The sequence below is a fragment of the Podarcis raffonei genome, chromosome 1, assembly GCF_027172205.1.
Source record: "Podarcis raffonei isolate rPodRaf1 chromosome 1, rPodRaf1.pri, whole genome shotgun sequence".
Taxonomy (NCBI): Eukaryota; Metazoa; Chordata; class Lepidosauria; order Squamata; family Lacertidae; genus Podarcis; species Podarcis raffonei.
Genome location: NC_070602.1, coordinates 94,748,971 through 94,763,512, shown reverse-complemented (window position 1 = coordinate 94,763,512; position 14,542 = coordinate 94,748,971). Strand labels below are relative to the sequence as shown.

Here is a 14,542-nt window from a genome sequence, read left to right as displayed (position 1 = left end):
CTAAGCTCACAAAATGTCTTTAATATTTTATCCTGCTGTGAACATTGCAGCTTTTATTTTTATGTTGAAGAGTGTTACAACCGCAGTATGTATTATTAATGGGATCAAGAAAAAATGTGGAAGACTTAAACAAAACAAAGCGTAATTTATTTAATATCCTCTTTTGAATTATCTGCAGCACAGTAGTCATAAATATGAACATTCTTCTTCAGGAAATAACTTTAATGAAAAACAACTTTTTTGTAATACGATATAAACTTCCTGTTACAGATACTTGATAAAACAACCATTCGTTGACTCCAAGAGACTGAGCATATTTGGAAAGGTAACATTCTGGAATGAATATGATGTAGCAACTTGCTCCTAATAGCATTTCGTTGGTTTCTGATTCTTTTATGTTTTAATTTTGTTTTTATTACAATTACTAATATCCCCCTCTAGGAGTGGTGGTAATACAACTCCAGGTATTCTTTGATTATTTATATCTTATTATCTAGATTAAATTAACTTTGGTTTCAGGCCTGGAACTCTCACAGACACTGCTTTGATAACCCTGATGAAAAACCTATGCCAGGAGTGGTATGTAGGGGGAGGACTTGGGTAACCTTCTCCATAGACACTCTGCAGTTGGGACTGGTGGGTCTTGGAGTAGGGGCATTTCCAAGAGGTGATGTAGTGAAGCTTTTGCTTGGCTTTAATATTAGGGGCCCTGCAGGGTTCCATTATTTCTCCCACTCCTTTTGGCATCTATATGAAGCAGCTGTGGAGGCAGTATCAGTATGGTTATTAAACCCAAGGGTATTTATTTTTCACATCCATGTCAGCTGAAGCACTAGAAGTCTTAGACCAGTGCCTATAGTTCATAATGGAGTGGATAAGGGCCAGTAAACTGAAACTCAGTCCTGCTGATGTTGGGAGATGCAAGGGCATTGTCTCAGGCAGGGTGTGCCTGGATAGTGATAACTACAGTTACCCATGCTGTGAAACCTCCAGGTAAGGCTGCTTCCATGGGGCTACTTTTGAGGATGATTTGGAAAATTCAGCAAGTTCAAAATACAGCTGCAAAGCTTTTGACCAATAGGTTGAACCATATCAGAAGGATTCTTAAACTTCTGCATTAATTACAAATGTTTGTGAGCACACGTCAAATTGCTGGTGCTTAACTTTGGAATGGGTAACCTGTTGCCCTACATAGGCTGCTGGACAACCACTCCCATTAGCCATGCTGACTCAGGCTCATGGGAATTGGAGTCCAACAACATTTGGAGAGGCCCAGGTTACCCATTCTTGTTTTAAAGTCCTGCATACTTTGAGATCAGTGTAACTGAAGGAATGTACATCTGCCAGTCCATGTTCAGACGTCAGCACCAGCAGCCCTACTCCAAATGGCCCCACCATCATGTCAGATAGGTAGTGACTGGGACAGGGCTTCTTAGGATTTCTTTAATACGGGTACCTTTTTATTTGACTTGTTACTGTTTTCATTGTGACATTCTGAGTGCTATATAGAGTGGACATTTTAAAAATAAAATATGCCAATTAGGGCTGGACAATAATCTGGTTTTTAACATCATTCTACATGCTGATATATCACAATGTCTGGAATGTATTTCGGCTGTTTCTTCCTCCCGACCTTATGGGAGGAAGAAGCAGCCGAGATACATTGCCCAGCTGTGCAACAGTAAGGGAGCTGCGAGAGACACCAGGGCTCCCTCAAAGGTGCCTGCCTGTTTTTACCCCAGCTGGTGGGCTGCATCTTTCCTCATGGAGCAACTGACCACCCGAAGAGGAAAGACACAGCTGACCTGCTCAGGCAACTTGAGCCGGTATTGCAATGTGAACACCATACTATTTCAGACAATAAATTGGATTACTGCACAAGTCTAATGCCAATTTTAGGTGAAGCTAGGAATGCACCCTTGAGTGCTAACGTCATCTGAAAAGGAAAAAAACAAATGTTGAGAACTCAATATAGCCAAAGTTAATCACTTTAAAGTCCACTTAGGTTAAATACATGGTCAATCTGCCTATCGAAATCAATGAGACTTGAAAGTATGAAGTTTGACTTCATTGTGCCTTTAATAGATAACATTTTCCAATATTTTTGAATCAAGCAGTTTCATTTTTATATTTATGTTTTCTGGAGGTGCTTGGTTACAGAAGTCATGGTAGAAGTAAAGACTAACTTCCTGCATTTGCAGTCGTTAACAGTCATCAACAGGTTTACCATACCCATTGAGTCAAATACCCATCTCCTACTTCCCTTCTGAGAAAAACCCCACCCCACCCTCCCACTATATATATAAGGATCTGGTGACTTCTGTTTCAGTGTATCTGAAGAAGTGTGCATGCACACAGAAGCTTATACCCAGAACAAACTTAGTTGGTCTCTAAGGTGGTACTGCACAATTTTAATTTTTTTTATTTATTTCGATTGCATCAGACCAACATGGCTACCTACCTGAATCTAGAATCCTGCATTTGAAGTTATCCTGCATTTAATATACATCTTTTTAAAAAAATCTTCCTTCCAAAAATGCAAATGTGGCTTGCTATTACTTTCATCATTCCCTTTTTAATACATATTTTACATGCAAACCCATTCACAGCCTATTGTGCTATGAGTAACATCCTTTTTTGTGCCATCTGTTCAAGATATCCTTTGTTAGTCTGTCAGCTGTTGGATGCTATTGCCTCTGGCGTTAAATAGAAGAGCCAGACAAATACTTTCACCTTTAGCAAAAAGTTAAATAGATTCTCAACCATCTCTCTTGCTCTGTCTCAAACCGTGTTTAGAACTTAACCACAAAAAGAGTTGTAGTTTTCAGATATCAATGTTTGCTTCTTTTGGATGCAAGAGATGAAGCAACTCTTTTAAGACATCTATTCTTTGTGCCCTTCCTAGTTGTAAATCTCATTGTGAATGCTGTAACAATTTGTGACCGCATACACACATACAGTGTACTACAGACTGCACACATTCAGCATCAAATAAAGTATCCATCAGTATCAAATAAAATATCTGTCATTACTTTAGCAGTCCAAGTTATATATCTTCCCCTTTATTGCTGACATTTTAGATATATCTTTAATTATGTGGCTATTAACACACAACCTTCATGTCCAAAAGCAAGGTTCTTGCTCTACCACTTCAATTGATGCTTCCCCCCCTTGTATAACAGAAATAGCCCCCCGCTTTTACCATCTCTGGTTGGGCTATTTTATAAGCCCATGGCACTTTCATTGGTATGCAGCACTCAGCCAAGTTCCGAGACAAGCAGTGCTTTTTTTCTAGAGTAAAAGGTGCCAGAACACACCTTCCTCAGAAGACCCACCCAGAGCCCAAGGAGGATATATTTGGGCTGGGGATCTCCTCGTGAACCAGAGGCAGCTTCTGTCAGGCTGCCCATGCCTCAACAGAACGGTTTGCCAAAGCTCTCCCCCCCCCCCCCCGCCTCTGGTACATGTGAGCCAGAAGCACAATACGGAATTTGTTGAACTGCTCCGCTGAGATGCAACCAGCCGCACGCCCTTGAGTGGAGCAGTTTAAAGAAGCTGCCTGCCCACACAGTCCATTTGCGGTATGAGGGCCAGAGTGTGATGGCTGCTTCACCCAGCCAGTACATCACTGGTGAAAACGCTGCCACTCCTGAGTCCCCCGGCGCCCTGGTGGCAGAGGGGCTTAGGAGCAGCAGCAGTTTCACTCGTGATACACTGCTGTGTGAAGCCACCATCACGCTCTGGCCCTCATACCAGTCCTGGGTGTTGTATCAATACATCGTCCAGGCCTATTGCTGAGGTTGCTTAACTGAGGAGCTTAATGAGGTTCCCCCACGCGTCTCTGGCTCATGTGAGCTGGAGCAGGGCTTCCCCACACATCAGCTGGGAGGCTGAAGAGCCTCAGCAAAGCCCCACTGTGCCTCTGCCTCTCCAGAGCCCATAGAGGATATCCCATTTGGGCTCCGGGTTTCCTCATGAGCCAGAGGTGCAGTGGGGTTTTGCTGACACTGGTCAGGTCTCTCCCAGGGCCGGGGTGAGAGGTGTTGGAATGCTGTTCTGGCTGGAAAAAAAGACCTGGGTATGTGTACATTGAGATAAAATAAATATTTAAATTCCTAAGAGTATTTTATTCATTAAAATGCATTATTAATGTATTTAATGTCAACAGCTATATCACAAAATTCAGAAAAGTGCAAAATCCAAAAGATAATTATGTTCTGATTTCCACGTTCGTCTGAGTGGCAGATCAGATCAATGAAGTAATGGAATGAAGGAATTTTCCCCCAATCTTTTTATTTGTATTTTATAGTTATAAGTAATTTATTTTACAAATCTTGAACTGTGTGCTTTGCATAAACTTTGTTTATCTTGGGTTATATAAGATTTTATTGTAGTTTTCAGGAATTTCTTTTTTAAATAAATAATGTTATTCTGAAGTAGACATACACAGAGCACAACGAAAGTCCATGTTGTCAAGGACTCAAAAGATCCTCTGCACATAATAATGATTAATAAATTATTATCTGGGTTTAAAAGGGATGGATTTCTTCCCACAGAGTAGGGAATGATACAGGTTTTTTGGAGAAATCTGCTGTTGGTTATATAAGTCTTAAATTAGGATTGCTAGACCTTGAACTCTATCTCTTTGAAGTGTGGAATCAATTGGCAAGCATTTTATATGGAAACAAAACAAACAGGCTTTTTTTTTAAAACAAACAAACAAACAGCTATTTCAACACAGTTCATCTTCATCCAACAAAGAACAATTTATAAATTTTGAGTGAGGCAGGTGTTGGCCATGTGGGCATAATGTTCATTGTGGTGCACATCTGACACTAGAGATAATTTATGAATAGCAAACCAGTGCTTACTTTTTAGAGCCTTATTGTATGTTCAAAAATATCATTTGCTACAGCATTCCTGCAACTGCCTGAGTTTTGATAAATTGTTGATTCCCTCTTGCATCACAAACCCCTTGCACAAAAGCATGTGCTGGAGAGAGATATTTCTCCTTATATGCTATTTTTCTAGATACACTCCTCCCTCCTAAAAAAACAAATAAATCAGATAAACATTTAAACATGAACTTCCTGCGTATTAAGATGGCATAGTCTGAGAATCAACCTAAGGTGTTATATGGATTGCCATAGCCACATTCAGTGTGTAGCCAAAAGCCAAAGAATTTCTACACACACACACCAAATAGTTCCCCATCACCACTTTGGAAGGCCCATTCCCCTGAAAAAATGTGGGGAGGGGGTTATATTTGCTTACCTTTCGCAGGGGAGTGGGGCTCTAAGAACTTTCACATGACATACCCTTTTCTTAATTCTTACCTTAATCTGGGGTGACTGATTTTTCTCTTCTACTATTGCTTGAATGCCCATCATGATATAGCCTCATTCCATAAGGCGTTTGCAGAGGGTGAGGTGGCTCTGATCTGCAGAAGAAAACAACAACAAGGTTCAGCTACCTCATAACCCCCGTGCCTGTAGAGAAGTCTTAGAAATCCCTTGTAAATATCTCATAAATATTTAGAGTGTATTTTGACCCTGCCCAGCCCATGAAATGCCAAGGAAAGCTGGGACAAGTGCTGTGTCCCATCATTAACATCCACCCCACACCATTTCCACCAATGAATAAATACATCAAATATTTAAGTACATCACACATCTCCTGTAACATTTGATTCTGGACTCCAAATATTTATTCATAAGTAAAACATGACTTAACCTTTGAATAATAGGGCTTATTCCCTGCCAGTCACAGTCAACAATACTGGTTGTATAAGGCATCTTCCTATGCTTCCCAAGCCACCATACTACTGAGAAGTAGGAAGCTAAAATGCCATTTTTACCACTACATATAAACTTTAAATAATTTCAGGGCACTCTGTTGTAGTGAATATTGGCTCAAAACACCTTTTTAAGACAAAAAATGGCTTAAAACAGGTTTGATTCTCTCTTTAATTGTCAATTTATAATTCACAGAAGATCAGAAGGCCATAGAAATAGATGTAAATGCTACGGTACTGCATAACAAAAAAGCCAGTTTCATTAAGGCAATAATGGGCACATTTTAACTCACATTAGGTTGTTTTGTAGGGCTATGGAGGATACATTGCATCAATGATTCTCAAGTCCAATGAAAGGCTTTTCAAGTGTGGAGCAGTGATTGCACCAATTACAGACATGAGATTGTATGGTGAGTATTTTGTATTATTCAGTTTATCTACTAGGCAGGTACCCAATTTCCCCCCTCTGACGGATTAAAAAATAACAGACGTGGCAAATCTTTTACACAGGAAGGGACTGTACCCATTCTGCACCCATGACGCCTTGGGTTTAGTTACGTGTGATTAGGTCCCTAAATGTTAACTCATTTAATCTGGAAACAATTTAACAGAAACAAATAAAAAGGAATCCTGTTTCCCCTGCAGCATCAGCTTTTTCAGAAAGATACCTTGGCCTTCCATCTAAAGAAGAAAATGCTTATCAGGTAAGCAAGTTGTACTTTAGATATTTATGGTGTTGCAGGGGCACTTGAAATGCAAATCACTCGTAGAGGTGTACAAGTGTGTGTGTTTCTTTCCTAAAGGCATCCAGCGTGCTACACAATATTCACGGCTTTAAAGAAGAAAAGTTGTTAATTGTCCACGGGACAGCTGATAGTAAGTAGACACACAAATAGTTCCATTTACAGTTGCAGCTAGTGGCGCAGCTAAGTTAAGTGAAAGAGAGGCGTGTGTGTGTGTGTGTGTGTGTGTGTGTGTGTGTTCTTTTGATAATACTGAGCTTTGTCTGCCCCCAGAGAGCCTGTTGTCAGAGTCAATTGACGGTTTTACATCTGAACAGATGACATTTCTTGTAACTGAATATTTGTAACTCTTAGCAGCTGTAGGTACCAATTTGTTTAAATCATATAAAACACCCATGTCATTGGTAGATGGCAACATATATTAATAAATGACAGCATCAATATTTAATCAGCTTTCAAATTATTATTGATTCCACCATTGGCAAAATATACATGTTGCGGGGGTGGGGGGACTTGTGGCGTACAATAGATTGTAGTGGATTAATTTCTATAGTGCATTTACAGTGTACTGCTCTTCACTGCTAAGCAATGCATGATTTCTTATATTTATATGTTCAAACACAGCTTAACTAGTATGGGAATAATATTTCCAGAGGAGTGGGTTTTCCAACACTGTTTCATAATGTCGGAACACCTTGTCCCAGCTCAATGGATGGGTACAACCATTCTACCTCATTGGACAGCTAAAAAGGCTAATCATTCAACCAGTCCAGCTGAAGACCCAGAACCACTACCTGCATTGTGAAGGCAAAACTAAAATTGAGTGGAAGCAGGATGAAATATATTTTCCTGGAAAAACCAGCTAATTCTAAGAGGTTCAGTTTCACTTAGGAATGGTGAATCAGAATCTAATTTGCCCTTCTTAAACCAATACACAAATAAAAACAAACTATCCTTAAATATCCATACTACTGTAAATTTTGTGATGCAGTTCACCAGTCAATATGTCTAAAAATGCATATATTACCCAAACATATTAATATGTATACCCTATATATAATACATATAAAGGAGTCAAGGCCCATGCAATACTATACTTCTGCAGCATATTTTATAAGTATTTGTATACAGAATAAATACAACTGAATAAAAATACTTAAATGCAATACAATATTGTGTATATAATATTGTACATATAGTATGAAAAATTAGACAAACCAGTAAAAAAAATACTCACTTTTTAGATCAAGGATTGAAATAGGAAAAATCAAGCCTGGCATTGAGATGTTTCAGAGAATTCTGTCCCTAGCTACTATGCTATGGCTGTCCTGTTATGAAGAAAGAAGTTATCTCTGGAAGTGCTAGGAAAGAATATTCAGCAGAATTACCCACTTTATTTGTGTGTAGGGCACTCACACACAACAGCAACAGAGAAGATGCACTTGTGGCCTCACTGATAGATCCCTGTCATTACAGTGTCCCTGACCTTCACATGTTAAGTGCAGAAATATAATAAGGTCCTTTGTATGAGCATATTAGATTGAAGCCTGAACAGGATGGCAGCTAATCTGTAAGATCTGATTGACATTAATAATGCTTTTTTGCTAACACATGTTATTGTCCCACAGCTAAAGTTCATTTCCAGCATTCAGCAGAATTAATTAAACATCTAATAAAAGCTGGAGTGAATTATACTATGCAGGTATGTAATGGTCAGATATCTCAATAGTGCATCCTTCAATATGTTTTAATTATAACCAGTCTTATAATTTTTATTTTTATTTTCCTTGCAAGTACATAGTATATAAGAAAATAGCATCATGTTTGTCGAATAACTTCAAAAAATGAATCTATGCAAAAATAAAATTAAAAATAGAGAGTTGGATCCAGACTGATACTCTGCACTGCAGGAAGATGGCTTTAGTGGTATCAGAGCTTGAGCATCTTGGCCTCTTTGATGCTCTTTTAAGTATTTAGAAGCACAATATTATTTTTATAGTGACATTGAAAGATAAGCTCTGACCTCTTATTGATCAAAGCTAATGACTTAATCATACTTCTATGTGCTGTTCATAAATGCATTATTCCTATCTGTTATAAGGTTAACTTGGAAATTAAAACTCTGCTTTTGCTGGTTAGAAAGGATGAAATGCTCGGAAATAGCCAAGCCATTTTTTTTTAAGGTTGTGAAACACTACTGTAATGTAGACTATCTGTAGGAGATAGAGAACAGAAATATTTTGGAACAATATATTTGGAGACACCAGTTAACATGTGTGACTGATTGTTTAAGTAAAATATGTTTGTTAAACCTTTTAATTTTGAAATTAGGTTTGGCAACCATACAATAATAGTAGTTTTCATTTCCTATCAGCTGTCAGTTAAGTAAAACCGCAAAGGTTAGTCCAGTATCATTATCAATACCCACGTTTATGTCCAAATATTACCAGTAGCAGCAATATACAATCCCACCCACTATCTGGGCTCCATGTCATTAATATTGCTAGTACAGTAGTACCTTGTTGTGAGTCCGCCCCATTTAGCGTCCATTTCATGGAATTTCTGCAGCAAACCCAGAAGTTACTTCTGGGTTACTTCCAGGTTTGCCGCTCACACACGTGCAGAAGCGCTAAATCGCTCGTGCGCAGAAGTGCAAAACTGTTCACGTGCTTACACAAAGCAGAACTTTGTCGAGAGTCCCTTTCATTGAGCATCCGGGGCTCCGGAATGGATCCTGGACTCAAAACAAGGTACAGTGGTACCTCGGGTTAAGAACTTAATTCGTTCCGGAGGTCTGTTCTTAACCTGAAGCACCACTTTAGCTAATGGGGCCTCCCGCTGCTGCACAATTTCTGTTCTCATCCTGAAGCAAAGTTCTTAACCCAAGGTAACATTTCTGGGTTAGTGGAGTCTGTAACCTGAAGCGTTTGTAACCCGAGGTACCACTGTACAATAAACCTTTGGATTAGTTTTGAAGCCATACTAGATCCACATTTTTACCAGGTTGTATATCAGGCTGATACAATAATTTATAGAAATTAAATATCTATTTCCCCTAAACCATTTTGAAAATCCAAATCAGAAATGCCATTTTAAATAAATATATGTAAATACTTTTATTGCTAAAGCTTTCAGTGTAGGTGATGAAATGCTGATTTAAAATATCAGGAAAATGAATTTTAGTTTGAATTTTATGAGCTTTCAATGACGCCATAACATTGCCTAATGCCTAATTCTGTGTTGATGCAAATGCATTTAAAACAAATCAGAGACCCCTATCATTTGGTTTTTAAAGCCTATTTATTTTTACATTTCCTCACCCAGATCTACCCAGATGAAGGTCATTACATCACAGCAGAGAAGAGTAAATATCACCTTTATAGCACAATTCTCAGCTTCTTTAGTGCTTGTTTAAAGGAGGAAGCGCCAATTTTATCACAGGAACCAGAGGAAGATGAATAAGGAAGCTATTTGTACAGAACTGAGGAGATTTTCAGTGAGGCTCACTGAAACCATAAATAAAAGTGACTGTGAGAGAACAGATTCTACAGAAGCCCAAGGGCAGCTAAAGGATATACCAGTGGAGCAGCACATTTGGTGACAATGAGCTAACAAACTGGGATTTGAATACAAAAGTCCAAATGTATTACCAAGGGACAAAACGTATACCTTTGTGGAAGGCCAATGGTCAGATGCAGTTTCCTGGAAGAAATTAATTTTGCATAAGAGTAGGGTTAGTGCATGTTGATTCTGTTAAGATTCACTGTTTGTTCTGTACGTAGTTGCTCTGTTTTTATTTAAAATGCACATGATTTCTCAATTTCAGCATAATGCACACCTGACATAAATATTGATATTTGCACAGGAGAGCTGCAGCCTAACCAACTATTGCAACTTTTCAATTAGTGCAATTTCTTCACTGTCAAGCTTCAAAATATTGAGAAAAGATCATTTTGTTTCAATTTACATTGGGAAACAATATCAGATTAAGTCCGATAAATACACATATTAGTTTGTTTCCCTTCCCTGTAAAAGTTTTTCAAGCATTCACTATTTTACTGTACCAACTATAATTCAATAAGCAGAAATTTGGTAGTATACGCTTGGACTTTATGTATATACACAAAACTCCTTCCACAGAAAATGTCTGTGTGCTTGAACAATTTTTTCAAGCCATGATTACAGCTATGTTTAAACCAGTATCAACAACTAAAATAGTTTCCCTGGTTAAAAGTTGTATCTTTTCATTTACTAAGAAATATTTGGGTTGTGTTTTTTCGTATTGTTTACAGTAGTCAATAGTTTGCTGGTTACACTCTAATTTTAGAATATGCTACTTTGTCACATGTAAATTAGATACATGAATATTAAATTATAGTTTCAGATAAAGAGATTTTATTAACAATGTAAGCCATTTGAGTACTACTTTGATGAATCATTTGTGAAGCTGGTTCTTGCAGATGGGCTGAGATTCTGAACTTCAACGCCAACTTGTGGTAGCGCATCACAGAACAGTCTGTCAGTTTTTATTTGGTGTGTCACAGCTGCCTAGGCTGTTACATGAAGATTTAAATTCAGCCTGGGAAATGATTTGTTTTATTTCTAAAGGAGCCTTCTGATGAATGATTTTTTAAATTTTTATTTTATTCAGGTGAAGTCCCTGAAATGCATCAAATGTATTGTCAAGGTGAATTACAGCCCTACAAATCACACTATGAAATAAACAACCCACTCAACTTTGGCCATCAGAATATTAACTTCTACGGTTGAAGTTCTGTATTCTCTTAATTTTAGATATACATTCTAAGACGCTGTTTCATCCAAAGAAATTTGCCAATTTGCACAAGGACTTTTGCTTGCACAGCTAAACTCTCATCTGCCCCTCATGTGAACACTGAAAAGTTGGCAAGGAAAACCCAGCAGAGACTGAGGGACATATGGCGAGGGAGAGGGAGGGAAAGTTCCATTGTGCAGGCAGAGGCAACTTGTGCTAACGAGGCAAGTTGGTTGGGTCCAACCCAAATAATTTTTTGTTGTCCCTAGGAGTTTTGATCCTGAGTATTTCACTTTTGTTTTTAAAAGCACTATGCATTGGGGGCTGTGTTCGTTGTGGAAGCACTATAGCATTGTTTCAACACTCAGGATGCTCTATCTATATCTTGCTACAGATAGGTAGCCGTGTTGGTCTGCCATAGTCAAAACAAAAAAATTTTTTTCCTTCCAGTAGCACCTTAAAGACCAACTAAGTTAGTTCTTGGTATGAGCTTTCGTGTGCATGCACACTTCTTCAGATACTTCAGATATATCTTGCTGTGCATCAAAAGAAAGCCCACCTTTTAAGTTGTAAAGAAACAAAATTGTAGAGTTTCTTGAGACAGCAGAGTTGCCTGAAATAATTTGTAGCGCTTTCTCCTCCTAGGGCAAAAATGGCCAATGTGGTATCCATTTCTCCACTCCCAATAAGGTGGTAAAAATGGGCCAGCCTGGCTCATCTTTATTAGATGAGCATCTCTTTGACATGCAATATTGTTGTACCTAACACCCTGCATATGAAACCCTCAAAGTGTTAGAAGTTACAACTTCTTGTGGTATATTACTCTAATGTGCTCTTCAAGCTGGTCACAGAGCTGTCTCTTCAGGTCCATATTCTGCTGTTCATAGCATCAAAGAATGGCAAGAACATTCAACCAACGACAAGAGAAATGTGGTAGATGAATACATGGAAACTAGTCCTATAGCCCTATCCTTTAATTCACTGGGATGATGAGCAAACACAAATTTATCTCCTTTTTTTGTTCACACAATACATTTACAAGACTGCACTTAAATGCATTAACTGAATGGCCTTGATAGCTTTTACCACAATGTTGTGCATTTTGTTTCCTTTAAAAAATATATATATCCTACTTTCCTTCTTAGAAAAGGAGCTGCTCAAGGCAGCTAACAAATAGCAATAATCCTGATGATTAAAATACACATTATCAAACCAAAAACAGCAGAAAAAGCACAAAGAGCAGCACTCAGATTCAATTCCTTAAGTGTGCCTAGTAATCCACTTTATGTGGGGAAATACTTACTTGAAAATATCCCACTTTAAAATTTTATTTGTGTCAAAACATTTTACTACCTGACATAATGGGTCATATTTTAGAAATCTGATCTATAGACACAATATTTTAAATAGCTACAATTACTAGATAAGGGATAGTTTGCAAATCAGGCTTTCTTCATTAGTATTGTCTCCTGTTTTGAGTACCTTGCAGCATTCACATTAGTTTTGAAGTGTGTGCCTTAGCAAACATTTTTTGTACCTTAGTCCTGTGCAACTTTTGAACTACCAAATCAAATATGGCCTGCTAGCCATAGGTTAGTACCTTGATAATATTTGTATCTTTGCTTCTTGCCTGGGATGCCATATGAGTTTGGTTTCTAGGCTCATATGATGTACAAGAGTGCGATAATTTTCCCAGGATGCTCCCTAACTCATTTACAGCTTAGATCTGGGAGGTTTCATTGTAGCTCCATGCCCTCAAATCATGAGTTTTACTAGCAATGGAGCAAATACTCCATTAATGCCTTAGGAAGAATAGGCAACAACAAAATAGAAGTGGGGAAAAATACAGGATGGAAGATGGTTTTTGAAAAGGTGTTACAACAAAAAACAATTGCTGGTTTGTACTGGCATCCTAGTTCCATTGCTCAAAACTAAACAGGCCTGAAGAACGTTTAACATGCTAAGCTGAGTGCACCATGCCAGCTATGTGGAGCAGCCTATTGGGAGGGTGATTCTAGTTTTTACTGCCTCCAAAAAAAAGGGGGGGGAACAGTCCTTATCAAGTACCTGGCAGATCACTATAGATGGCTGGAGAGCTACATTGGGTTTTCTCTCTTGTATATGGTTTTTTGCTAGGGCACCACTCAATAGGAACAGCCATTGATGCCTTCCAAATAGTTTGTTACACAAATAGCTTTAGGTTTGAGAGTTTGATATCGGAGCCAGAGGCAGCCGCTAAGATGAAAAGGGAAAAAAAGCAGGAAGCACAAGATAATTACATACACATTCATCTGGACCTCGAGCATAATTTGAAGGTGCAAACAATATAGATACTATCAAGTAAGCACTGCCACCATGTATCTATAACACCATTAGGCTTTTCCTATTGATCCAGAGCCTAGTGCAAACCACTGATGAATTCAATTCAGAATGCAAAAGGTTAGGCTATAATATTTGCAAAGGCATGTTATCAATCTTGTCACTGAGGCTACCAGTGGTGGTGAACCTGTCTTATCATGAAGCATGTTCTCTTAGTGAGCTAATTATCCCTACTGTTGACATATTTGCTTATTTATACAATAATTTATCTGCACACCACTGTAACATCTGGATATATTTGCATAAATTAAAACAATATATTAATCATTCTGCAAAGGGGGATGAAGCTATATCCAATTTCTTCTTTTTTCATCTGGGCTGCTCCAATTGTAGGAAGCTGCCTTATACAAAGTAAAAATATTGGCCAGTGTGGCTAAGCACTGTGCACCCTAGGGCTGTGTATAGCTCCGTACCAGGGCCGCAATGCACCCCAAAACCAGCCCTGGGCTAACCTGTAGACCACGAGTCCTGTTACGGATCCAGTCCCAAAGTCTATTTAGGGTCTAAATAAATACAGCTGGGAGGGTGAAAAGGAAGGGAGGAGGAGGAGGAAGGAAATGTTGCTCTTAATTTTCCCCTTTCCCAACTGAGAGCAGTGGGGTAAATTCTGTGGGTCCTCCTTTGCAGGTGGCTTCCCTAGCAGGATCGGTGCCTCTGCAGAAGAGCTGCTCACCAGACACCTCAATTCTGCTTGGCACATTTTGCTCCTTTGCAAGCAATTTCTCTTCAGGGAAGCCATTTGTAATGGAGCACTCTGCACCATGCTGGGAAAGAAAGTCAAGTGGTGGGCTCCTACTTTTTCTTGGTGATCAGGGTATTTTCAGAGGTTTTTTTCCCCCTCACCCAGTGCCT

General features: G+C 38.7%; 1 protein-coding gene across 2 annotated transcripts in view; it reads left to right on the top strand.

The window, feature by feature from the left end:
• Positions 1-11,288, top strand: part of DPP10 (dipeptidyl peptidase like 10) — a 512,130-nt gene extending 500,842 nt beyond the window's left edge. For both annotated transcript variants that reach the window (XM_053405055.1, XM_053405066.1), the window contains exons 21-26: positions 271-325; positions 6,105-6,204; positions 6,440-6,498; positions 6,598-6,670; positions 8,166-8,239; positions 9,862-11,288. In XM_053405055.1, the coding sequence (XP_053261030.1) occupies positions 271-325; positions 6,105-6,204; positions 6,440-6,498; positions 6,598-6,670; positions 8,166-8,239; positions 9,862-9,999 (499 nt within the window). In that variant the 3' untranslated portion in view covers positions 10,000-11,288. The remainder of the gene's footprint in view (positions 1-270; positions 326-6,104; positions 6,205-6,439; positions 6,499-6,597; positions 6,671-8,165; positions 8,240-9,861) is intronic.
• Positions 11,289-14,542: the final 3,254 nt, after the last annotated feature.